Source organism: Clarias gariepinus, chromosome 12, assembly GCF_024256425.1.
Source record: "Clarias gariepinus isolate MV-2021 ecotype Netherlands chromosome 12, CGAR_prim_01v2, whole genome shotgun sequence".
In the NCBI taxonomy this organism is placed as follows: domain Eukaryota; kingdom Metazoa; phylum Chordata; class Actinopteri; order Siluriformes; family Clariidae; genus Clarias; species Clarias gariepinus.
Window position 1 is genome coordinate 4435293 of NC_071111.1, and position 12421 is coordinate 4447713.

A 12421-nucleotide genomic window follows, 5' to 3' on the forward strand; every position below is an offset into this window, starting at 1 on the left:
TAGTTAAACCGCATAGGTGCGATAGAAGTATAACAGGAGGAATAACAGACTGGGGCGGGTTATCGGGGGCGGGGCTTGTAAGACGACTTTCACACACACACACTCTAAGGGACTGGTAATGACTGCTGTCTGGCTCATGGATTACATAAATTGTCTGAATAATGTGATGAAAGTAGTAACAGAATGTTAAGTTTTAACAGAATATTTTTTAAAAAGTATTAAGAAAAAATTAATTCATCAATTACTCTTTAGTCTTTTCCAGAGTTATTTGTTGGAAGTTCCCTTAGCTTCTATGTCCTCTTAGTTTCTATTTCCTTTTAATTTATAGTTCCTATTTCCCTTTGTTGCTACTTTAGCTCTATTAGTTGGTAGTACTTTACGATCCTAATTTAAGTTGTTACCTGTTTTCCTCAATTTATAGTTACTAATTCCACTTGTTCATCGTTGCCTTTGTCCCTAGTTCCCTTAGTGCCTATTTCTTTCTAATCAGTTCTATAAGTTCTTGGTTCACTTATTTTCATTGTTTTCTTTGCCTTACATTTCATTACATTTCCGCATTTGGCAGACGCTCTTATCCAGAGCGACTTACATTTTTATCTCATTACACATCTGAGCAGTTGGGGGTTAAGGGCCTTGCTCAAGGGGCATTTACAAGTAATTTTTAGGGGTTATTCAGTTATTCTGCCTTTTTTCCTATTCTTTCCAATACCCACTGTACAACAGTTTTTATGGAAATATATGTGTGTGTGTGTGTGTGTGTGTGTGTGTGTGTGTGTGTGTGTGTGTGTGTGGGAGACACTCACCGTGCATCGTTATGAGAGGAAGCGGGCAGTGTGTGTGTCATGCGGACTTGACGAGGTGTTGGTGGAGGAGATGTCTCACACTTTATGGTGGCTTTGTCCTCTCGGCCGTCCTCATCAACTGCTGCGATCTGGTACACACACGTGCGCGCGCAAAAAATCTCTTACATACATCTCATTATAAATATTCAGTCTAAGAATAATAAGACAGCAGATAGAAGAGCAGGATAGAGTATGTATCTCACTCTCTCTCAAACCCACACACACTAACACACAAATAGAGTAAAATTATAAATAAACAGTAGATTAGAGCAGAGCAGGTGGAGCATTCTAAAAAATAAAGTAGTACCTTTCTCCGGTGTTTCCTCAGGTCACTAGGCTGCAACACAGAGAGGACAGGAAGAAGAGTCACGTTATAGCACAGAATCACACACTCAATTTGTTTAATTATTTGCTTGTTTGTTTGTTTATTGATTGTCCTGCTGGTTTTCTCCTGACTTTAGTAGTATCCAGTTCCATTTGGCAAATGGTTAAGGCTCTAGGTTACTGATCGGAAGATCGGGATTCGAGCTCCAGCATGCCAATCGTCCCCTGTGCATTGTTCATCCACTCTAACCCAGCTCCCTAACTGGGATACAAAATAAAATCATTCCACTGTGCCGTAAGGTACACATAACAAATAATTAACTCTATCTATCGACAATTATCCCATCCCTACATGCAAAACTAATCCTGTCCAAATAGGGCATTTGATTTATTTATGAGCTTTTTTATCCCACGGTTTTGTTTATATCCTTGTGTCATGGGTCCTCCAGTAATGGGCCCAAACTTTTTTCCTCTTCTTGCTCACTCCAATTACCTCATTTGATTTGCGGCCTCCCCATCAGCAGGTGTGTGAAGCGGCGAGGTCACTAAATATGGCACGGCTGGCGTGAGTTAACGCCAAAGGACCTCTGGCTTCCTTTGCTTAATCAGAGGGAGGTCTGGAGCTTAGTTCAGGAGTTGGGAGTCAGAAGAAAGAGTGGCATGCTCTGAGGGCCCTGCCATGTGCTTTGTGGACTTTAAAGGTGTGGGTTGTACATTGCCGTTCAGCAGCCTGTCATGGGTCAGCTGCTGGAGGACTGCGCTACTGGCAAAGCACTTTCGCTTACGTTTATGGCCAGTCATTGAAACCTGGTTGCCAAAAGGAAAACGGGCGCTGCCTTGAAATAAAGGCTCCAAATTGGGATTGCTACCGCAGCAACAGGACGGTGACACCCGAGCCAGCTTTGCTGTTGATGCTGGACATGCCAATGCCGCATGTATGGAATGGCCATGAGGCCCTGGATTCTGGATCACTGCTGCCACTACTGGACCGCGACAGCCACGCCGGCTTAGTCGCTTCTAAATACCGCCTGCCACTGGCACATGCTGCTGAAGAGTGTGCGAGAGCTGCTTCTTTCTCGGGCCCACTATTCCACTGTGCCACCACTCGCCAGTCGGCTGGATACTGCTTTCAACGCACACATGCTCATCCTGTCTCTTTTCCTGTTTCTCATTATTTCTTCATTTTTCCTTAATTCACCTTTTTCCCTTATTTTCTAAACAAAAAACACTTTTTTTTTTTTCACAAGACCTTATCTCAGGTCTGTGGTGGTGTTCTCTGAGTCACGACCTTACACTCGATTGTGCTTTCCTTTATTTTCCTTTATGTCTGGTTAATAGCTGAGTACAATCATAGAAAAGTCTGTGAAAAAAATGACACAAATCAGAAAGCGAAGCAGAAATAAGAAGAGAAACGAGAAAGAAGAAGCCAAGATAATCTGATAAAAGAAAAGACAAAAAAATGGAAGAAGAAAAAGGAAAGGAAAAAAGGGAAATATGATAAAGAAGAGACAGAATGATAAAGAGCTAGAAATAAGCAGAAAAATAAAACAAGACAGGTAAATTGATGGGCATAAGAAAGAACATGAATGATATCTGTGTGTGTGTGTGTGTGTGTGTGTGCATGTGTGTGTGTGTGTGTGTGTGTGCGTGCGCGCGTGTGTGTACCAGTGTCATGACCCCCATGCGCTCCATGTCCCGGGCAGGGCTGCGGGGTGTGTGTTTGGGGGATAAGTGCCCGCTGGGTGGAGATGATGACGCGAGCGATGACGCCGTAGCCGAGGCGGTGATGAGCGAACGCGCCAGATTCAGTCCCTCCAAACTCACACTGGCTACACGATGCTCAATCTCCTCCGCCCGCTGCTCTGTGCACTCCTTCTCCTCCTGAATCAGCCTGGACACACACACACACACACACACACACACACACACACAGAAAGCACTTTTCATTTTCTTCGATTCTTTTCCATTATATTTTATTCTATAGGCATAGATAAAGGAAATGTTGATATCCAAAGCAGCTTTAATTGGCTTCATGCTACAGTAGTTAGCTAAATCACAATTTTATTTCTCCCATTCACAACCTTCAATTAGCAATCTTCTGAGAGATCAAAGGTAAATATTGATGTTCCTGTAAAGTTCCTGACTCATCTTTTTTATCACTTTTTCCACTGAAAAGATCAAATGACTACATGCTAGCTAGCGAAATCAGGATTTTAGCCATACAAAATCTTTCATTGGCATTCCTCCATCACATCTGGAGTAAACGTCGATGCTCCTGAGATGTTCTCAGTGTAACATTGTCAGTCCACTGTTCACTGTTCACAGAAAAGACTATGGCTACATGCTAAAATAGATACTGTAAATTCCCTCAGGATTTAGCTAGGCACTGGTCTGTATTTCCCAGTTGCTAAGCATCAGTGCTCCCACCATTTTAAGCATTTGGACGTTTTGTACTGTATGTTTAAAGTCTCATCGTCTATACCACTTTATTCTGTATTCGCGGGGGTCAGTTAATTATTGGTGTGATTTTGGAAACAAAACATTGGTGGTATTTTCCAGGAAGTATATATATACCATATATTGCTTTGTGGGCGGCGCTACTGGGGCTGAAAAGATAATAGTAACTAGTTACATTAGGCATTTTTTAAACATAGAATTGTTAGTTAAAATTCAAAGAGCAGTTGTGACTGCAGCCAACCTCAACAGCGCCAATGGAATCTAGTTCATAATTTTTTTTTAGAAACATATTTACAGCCCTGCCCTCTTTTAATTTTTTTAAGCTTAAATTAACTGGAACCAGTAATAAGTTACATATTTCCACAAGGTAAATTTTATTTAAAGAAAGTGTAAAAAAAAAAAAGCATTGGCTATGTTTAAAACCAAACTGAAAGTGTCTCCCTTTTCTTCTTGTAGACCTGCACCAGTCTGTGAAGACTGAATCTACAATAGTAAGGTAAGAAGCTTTGTCAAAACCAGGACGATTGATCCGTGTAAAGGAAAAAATGAATATGCCCATTTATCGTAAGATTTTGAGTGAAAACCTTCTTCCATCAGCAGGGGCATTGAAGATGAAACTTGGTCTTTCAGCATAACAATGATTCCAAACACACCGCCCGGATAACGAAGGAGTGGCTTCGTAAGAAGCATTTCAAGGTCCTGGAGTGGTCTAGCCAGTCTCCAGATCTCAACCCTATTTTTGGAGGGAGTTGAAAGTCCGTGTTGCCCAGCGAGAGCCCCGAAACATCACTGCTCTAGAGGAGATCTGCATGGAGGAACGGGCCAAAATACCTTCAACAGTGTGTGAAAACCTTGTGGAGAGAAAACGTTTGACCTCCGTCATTGCCAACAGAGTACATAACAAAGAATTAAGATGTTTTTGACTTAATACTTATTTTCCACCATAATTTGCAAATAAATTCTTTAAAAATCCTACAATGTGATTTTCTGGATTTTTTTTCTTATTTTGTCTCTCATAGTTGAGGTATACCTACGATAAAAATTACAGGCCTCTCATCTTTTTAAGTGGAAAACCTTTACAATTAGTGGCTGACTAAATACTTTTTTGCCCCACTGTATGTCCAAGTTTCATGAATGAACCAACTGCTAACTTTTAAACAGCGTTTAATTTGGTTTTGCCCAGTACCACCTAAATACTGAAGAACTATCTAGCTATACACTGAACAATAACAAAGTCATATAACATCCGTCATGTCTCTTAGCCAATCAGGACACATCACACAGTAAAAAGTCTTAGCTGACCGTATCTCTTTGTTGATGGCGTCGAGTTGCTCCTGCAGCATCATGGCGAGGGTCTGAGCGTCTGAATGTCCGCTGGGCGAGAGCAAATCCATGGAGCTGAACAACGTCTCACGGTCGTCATCGTCGATGTCGGACATCTCGGTATCGCTTTCAAAAGGGTGCGAGCCCAACAAGCCGAGCTGCTGCGAGCGCCACTCGTGTTCGCCGAGAGACTTCGCCTAAAGCAGCACGGAGAAGATTATTATGTCGTATAAACCTTACGTTATCCAATTGTTAATCTTCTAAAATATAGTAAAAAATAAATAAATAATGATTTACATAATGAAACCCTTAAAATCTGAGTTCTAAATTAAATTTAGCTGTACAGGATATTTTATCAACGTATATGAAGAAAAACATTGATCTTAATAATTCTGTCTTACACACACATTGGGACTGTTAATGTTTGCCTTTTTTTTATCTACATCAAATTTAGCCATCTGCGGCAAATGTTTATATTACTAAATGCTTTACCTTTACACTGTGTAAAATAATTAGCTGCATGCTAGCTGTATGAACCATTATTTTTATGTATACCTCATGTACAATGTTACAGTGTTTTTACATTGTCTGTGTAAAATAATTACAGTGGAACCTTGGATTATGAGCATAATTTGTTCTGGAAGCGGCTCATATTTCAAAACTCTTGTAAACCAAACCGAATTTCCCCATAAGAAGTAATAGTAACTCAAAATATTCGTTCCACAGCCCAAAAAATAAATACATAGAAACACTGTTTTATCAGAAAAATAAACAGGAAACCTCTCGAATGACACTTGATTGAGTGACACACTAACGGAATCACTGCTGTAAAGTAAAAATAAAATAAATTAACCTGCACTTTACCTTTGAAAAGAATCGCGACAGAGCAGTGTTTTTGTGTAGAGCAGAGAGAAAGAGTGTGTGTGTGTGTGTGTGTGTGTGTGTGTGTGTGTGAGCAGGCTGAGCACATAGAGCAGGCTGATACAAAGAGAAAAAGTGGATTTTAACCTCTCTGTTGAGACTTGCTTTTGCTTTACACGCGCGCTGTACACACATACAGACACGAAATAAAGTATGTTTTATGCACACACACGTGGTCACAGTGTTATAGTAAACAGTGCACGGATGTTGATTATAACAGTAAGAAATGAGCAGGGGAGACGATTACCCACAATTCCACAGCACAAGAGAGAAAAACTCTTGTTGTGATCAGTTGTCTCAGTTGTGATCACGTGATGCTCAGCGTCAAAACAGGAACCACATGCGTGATACATGATACTCGGTACTCGTAAACTAAGACTTGCTCTTTTTCTAAGTAAAAATCTTTGCTCCTCTTGCGGAACGCTCGCAAATCGCGTTACTCGCAATCCAAAGTTTCACTGTAGATCCATTACATCTACAGGAAGCATAATTTTAGCCACAAATTGTTTAAACACATCTGACGATTAGGTTCCAGTACTTTGTATTGTTCGCTTGTTGTTTATGCTTCGTCAGGAGAACAGCTAGCTGACTTCGCTAAGGTCTTAGCCTTGTCCGTTTATAGTCTATATATCTCTTTGGTTGCTTAGCAGCAGTGTTTCTGAAATTTATAAAGGACAATATTTAAGCATTGTCCAAAGTTTAGCAGAACATTTTATTAAACCTAATGCTGAAATATCATTAATGCAGTGGGTTTCAACATACCTTATTCAGAATATCAGATTGGCTACAGTAATTATAAGGCAAGAAACTGCAGATACGGTGCCTGGAACAAGACAAAATGTTCTCTGTGTGTGTCTATACACCTTTGGTTCGTCTCGGCGTAGCCCCACGCGTCCTCTTCTCGTTCGGTGCATGACTTTAGTGGATCGATAATCAGATTGAGACTCAGCAAGAGAACCAAGAGAGTAACGCAGATCCGAGGAGCCATCCAGGTGAGACCTGACAACATACGTGCACACACACTGTTTACACATTTTGCTTTGCTTGTTATATATGAACTTGTTTGTCATATAAGCATTTAACTGCATATCACACAGTTCATTTATATATTTGGTATATCATACAGTTAATATATTATATTCCAAATAGCACATCATACAGTTCATAATTATACAGTTGTGTACATGACAAATAAAATTTTTAAAGCAAAATAAAAATTTGATATGTCCCACCGTGACAGTGTTGGCTCCACCCTAATTCTGAACTGATCGAGTTCAACCCTCATTTTGTCCATCTCTTCTGCTAACTGGGACTACACAGACACATTCAAAAACACACAACAACAAAAACAACAAATAAAATTACATCAATAGTCATAATTCTACAAATTATGAATATTACTAGCTGGTATATCTTTGGTTCCTAAAGCGCCATCACACTGCGATAAAGACCATGAAGCTCTTAATCCTAATATATTTGTTATATATTTGTTACATAATTACATCCATTATTTATACAAAATTCTCTGAATGAGACGCATGCCACATGTGCCTCATAAACATTGTGAGCACCATTCATTTTCCTGCATTTCACTTTGGGCGGAATTTAATTTTGGTTTAAAAACAATGGAGAAACACATTTCACTTTGGTATAGTATTTCAGAGCAATGTACAGGCTGAGCATCATCCTTCTCTGATAACATACAGTTATAGCGTAAAAAACTATGCTAGGTAGGTAAAAACATGGAAGTTGTGTCATTGTGTAAACTTCAAAGACAAAAACAACAGATGCAATAGTAAATATGTGTTTGAATGCAGGGAAAGACTTTATGCTCACCCTTTATGGAGAAAAATGTCAAATCTTTTACCAGAACATAACAGTAACCACCAAGAACAGTTTTAGAAACAGTAATTGTTACATCCTACATTACATTCTGTAAGATAGACATTCGAAATGGTTTAACTATTATATTTTTATTTTTGCATTAAACTCAAACACAGTATTGCGGTATACAGTGGAACCTCGGATTACGAGTAACACGGTTTACGAGTGTTCCGCAAGACGAGCAACGATTTTTAATCATTTTTGACTTGTAAAACGAGCATTGTCTTAGTTTACGAGCACCAAGTATCATGTTTCACGCATGTGCTTCTTGTTTTGACACCGAGCAGTCACATCATCACAGGTGAGCCAACAGTTTTTCTCACACTGTGTGTGTGTGTGTAATGTGCGTGCGCACACACACATTAACGGAGAGACCATTTTTTAGCAAGGAACATCTCTAGTCACACTCGCGTGAGTGTATACTAACAGGATCACTGCTGTAAAGTAAAACAACAACAACAACAACAAAAAATTAAACAGCTCCTCAACTTTAAAAACAGTCGTGACAGAGAAGAGTTTGTGTGTTTGTTTGGCAACCTGAGAGAAAGGGGCTGTAAACGCGAGCGAGCCCCCCTTCAGCCCCCCTTCTCTCAGGTTGCCAAACAAACACACAAACTCTTCTCTGTTGCGATTGTTTTACATTTACATTTAGGCATTTGGCAGTTTTCAAAGGTAAGGAGCTGTTTAATTTGTTTTTTGTTGTTGTTGTTGTTTTACTTTACAGCAGTGTGTGTGTGTGTGTGTGTGTGTGTGTGCGCACGCACATTTTACACACACACCCTGCAAACAGAAACACTTATCTATAAATTAACTAATCTATAAATTTTTTTAAGGTAAAGTACAGGTTAATTTGTTTTATTTTTACTTTATATTTTGTATTAATTATTTTTATGTATTTATTTTTTGGGGCTGTAGAACGAATAATTGAGGTTTCCATTATTTCCCTTGGGAAAATTAAATTTGGTTTACACGTGTTTTGGAATACGAGCTCGCTTCCTGAACGAATTATGCTCGTAATCCGAGGTACCACTGTATATCATTTTTATTTATAATATCATATAATATAATTCACATATAATATAATTTACAATCTTCTGTAAAGTGTAAATTTGTGTTTATTTAAAGAAAAAGTTCTGTTTTTCTGTACATAATGTAATGACCATGCACAGCATAAAAGAGGCTTTTAGACAGCAGTGTTTAACACAGAAATCTTTTATGCTGATATTTTAATTGCTTTTTTTTGTACTTGAGGATGATTTTATCTTTCAGCTGTTGATATACAGCTAATTACAGTAAATTACGGAGAAGCAAGGGTACTGTAAAGACACTAATAAACAAGCAGTGAATGACGTATGGACAAGTAAACAATGCATGAACTAAGGACATACCTTTTCGTGAATGGAGTCTTCCAGCTGCTTCCTGTAATTATCTGAATCTTGTATTAATACATTCTGGAGAAAAAAATACAGTTCATTTTAATTGGAACAATCTGCAATAACACTGAGGTGCAATGGTGTGGAAGAAGGATGGCATATTGGGGTTGCGAATGGATAGTGAGAGATTTCTGTTTTGCTAACATATTCCAAACAAAATGTAATAAAATCTAATCATAAATGCTAAGTTTATTATTAACTAATTTAAAACATACCTTCTCCTCCAGTGCAGCCATCCTCTCCTTTAGATGGAGCTGTAATCTCTCGTTCGATTCAGTGAGGAGACGATCGACTGTGTCTGATAAGCGCTTGTTGTGCTCTTCGTTCATCTTCTCTCTCTGACGAGCCTGAAACAAATGAAATGGTCCATTATTATTGGCTAAAGGCAGAAAACACGCTTTGTCCTCAGTCGAGGCTAATGGCTAAGTAGCTAATATTTTGTGCAATGTTTTGCCTTAAATTGATATATTTGCAGATTTCATTCGTTTTAGCATAAAGTTTAGGAGTAGGTACAGAAACATTCTAAAGTTTGCTTTTATTCATTTTTTTTACAAGTTATGTAAAACCCGTCAAGGTGTTAGCATCACATTAACATAATTCTATAAACATGTATTTCATATTAGTAACAAAATTAACATAGACATTTTATTCATTATTGAATGCTATTTAGCTAATTTGATGTGTGCATAACTTAACTACAATTCGCAATACCTTTTAAACCATTAACATTAAAACCAGCTAGGTTTTGGGGTCCCCTTGTGCCACCAGGGCAGCGCTGAGTTTTCAGTGGTTTATGCTGCATTAGCTTTTATGTGGGATTAGACCGGATGACACAAGGGGAACCAAAAACCTAGCTGGTTTTAATGTTAATGGTTTAAAGTTATAGTGTATAAGTGCTAAATGCTGGTCCAGTGCTAAGTTACACTCTAAAGATGCATTAAATGTATAAGATGTTACACACCCGTAAAAGTTCCTGGTTTTTCTCCTCCAGCTGTCCCTCCAGATGCCTCATTCGTTCCTCAATACTGCCGTGTCTTTCCTCTGCCTGTTAAAGGAAAACAACACAAAAGAAAAACATAAAACCTGTGCACTCAGCAGCCATTGTGGAGATGCCCTCAGGCTGTTGTTCCCTGCCGCGTAACACCAGACTGCCAAGTCGGCCTTATAAACATGGATTTAAAAATGTTCAAATTTGACTAATATGACGCGAACAATGTGTTTTTTTTTTTTCCAGAATAATGCATAGTTGGGTGACCTGCAACATTGCCTGCTTCTATGGAAACAGTTATCATCAGACTAAATGTTAGGCTTCACCTTAAATAAAAATAAAATGCCTTATACTGTATAAATCCTAATTCAGGTAATCTATGACCAACCTTTATTGTGGATGCTAGCTTCTTCAGGTCTTATCACTTATGGACTGAAGATATCTCTGAAGAAGCTTGAGAGATCTGCAGCTCAGATACTATGAGATGAAGTTCACAAGAGGCTCCACAAATACTTGGGTAGAACTTTACAGAACTTTATCCTGGACTTGTTTTTGGTCTTCATGATGCTGGTGGTTTCAGTAACAAGTTCTGGGTTTTTCAGGAAAAGGTATACTTATAGTTTATATTGTGTGTGTGTGTGTGTGTGTGTGTTACCTTAGTGAGCGCTGCTATTCTCTGTGCGAGTTCTGCCTCCACCTCCGGTAGAGTTTCTGCTTTCCTCATCGTCTGCTGCAGCTTCTGCTCAGCCAACTCCAGCCTCTCCTGCAGCTGTCTGTTCTTCTCCTCCATCTGAAACACACACACAGACACAGAGCAGAATGACTCATGGCTCTTCAGGACTTGTAGAACACTGTTAATTTCCACCTGTTTATCAGGGTAATGAAGCAAAGCCACTTATTTCTGGAGTACACTTCATCACTTCATTTCCTCCTTCTGCTCTCTAATTCCCTTTTTATTACTAGCAATTCAGTTCACAACAAGGAGTGTGTGTGTGTGTGTGTGTGTGTTAGGGACACGTAGAGATGAAATTAATAAAAATGAATTACATCCTGATGAGTAAACTCAGGTGTGTATTCACTCAAAGGGGTGGTGACTCTCGGGTGTGTTTACTCTCAGTTTCCTCCCAGGTGTGTTTAAGTCGAGAGGTGTGTCTTGACTCTCAGGTGTGTTACCTGCCGGAGAAAAGCCTCCTTATTGGCCAGTTCATTCTCCAGCTTGTCACTGATGTCGTGCAGCGACGTGGACTCTCTCTGAGCACTGAGGTAACGCTTCTCCAGAGTCACGATCCTCTCCTCCATGTCCTCCTTCTGGCACATGGCCTAGACACACACACACCATCATTATCATAATCATTATCACCATCAGCATTCTTCTGTTATATCATGTTAGTTGGACATCATGGTGACGTACACACGGACATCACAGAGACGTACACAAAGGCTACGGTGATTAACACAGACCGCACAGCCCTGTAAACACTGTCACCTCTTTGATGTCTCTCTGGTATTTGGTGTTCATCTCTTCGCTCTTGATGAGGTCTTTCCGCGCCGTCTCCAGCTCCTGCTCCACCTCGGACACGCGAGACGCCAGAGACGACATCCTCTCCTTCATCTGGGTCAGCTCGTAGTTCTGCTTCTCCAGGAGCTCCTGCAGCTCCACCACCTGACTCGCCTCGTCTCCGGACTCCATCGAGCCGTTTGACAAGCGCTACACACACACACACACTTTTAATGACTTTATTAAGTAATAAACATGTTTATAATTAAGTACAATAAAATATTAAACCTAAATTTAAAAAGTTTTTAACTAACAGCTAAATTATAGACAGTCACTTTTACGAATACTGTACGTTTAACATATAGATTTTTATTAGTGTTTATTTACCTAAAGTAAAATACAAGTTAATCACAAGCAAATTTGTTGGTTTCTTACTTTGCACTAAGGTTTACTCATGTGGGTGTTTTTGTATTATTAAATCAGATTTATGTTAATAAAAGGAATCTACCAGACTATTACTGTCATTAATCAGCCACATAACATTTATATATTTATTCTAATGCAGCTTTATACTGATGCATATTCAGTGAACACACACACACACGCACGCGCGCGCGCACACACACACACACACACACACACACACACTGTCACACTGAAAACTGCAGCATTTCCACACCAATGCTATAATTAGCACCACAGTATGATTCAGAGCAAAGGAACAGACAGCTCAGAGACAGCAGAGCTGAAA

At 39.4% G+C, this 12421-nt stretch overlaps 1 protein-coding gene across 2 annotated transcripts in view; it reads right to left on the reverse strand.

Moving 5' to 3' along the window:
* ppfia2 (PTPRF interacting protein alpha 2) overlaps nt 1-12421 on the reverse strand; it is a 72484-nt gene that overhangs the window by 23441 nt on the left and 36622 nt on the right. For both annotated transcript variants that reach the window (XM_053508319.1, XM_053508318.1), the window contains exons 6-17: nt 11659-11880; nt 11346-11492; nt 10828-10962; nt 10146-10229; nt 9400-9531; nt 9140-9202; nt 7100-7179; nt 6731-6866; nt 4926-5143; nt 2832-3057; nt 1150-1179; nt 804-931 (exon numbers count right to left, since the gene is read on the reverse strand). In XM_053508319.1, coding sequence (XP_053364294.1) covers nt 804-931; nt 1150-1179; nt 2832-3057; nt 4926-5143; nt 6731-6866; nt 7100-7179; nt 9140-9202; nt 9400-9531; nt 10146-10229; nt 10828-10962; nt 11346-11492; nt 11659-11880 — 1601 coding nt within the window. The remainder of the gene's footprint in view (nt 1-803; nt 932-1149; nt 1180-2831; nt 3058-4925; nt 5144-6730; nt 6867-7099; nt 7180-9139; nt 9203-9399; nt 9532-10145; nt 10230-10827; nt 10963-11345; nt 11493-11658; nt 11881-12421) is intronic.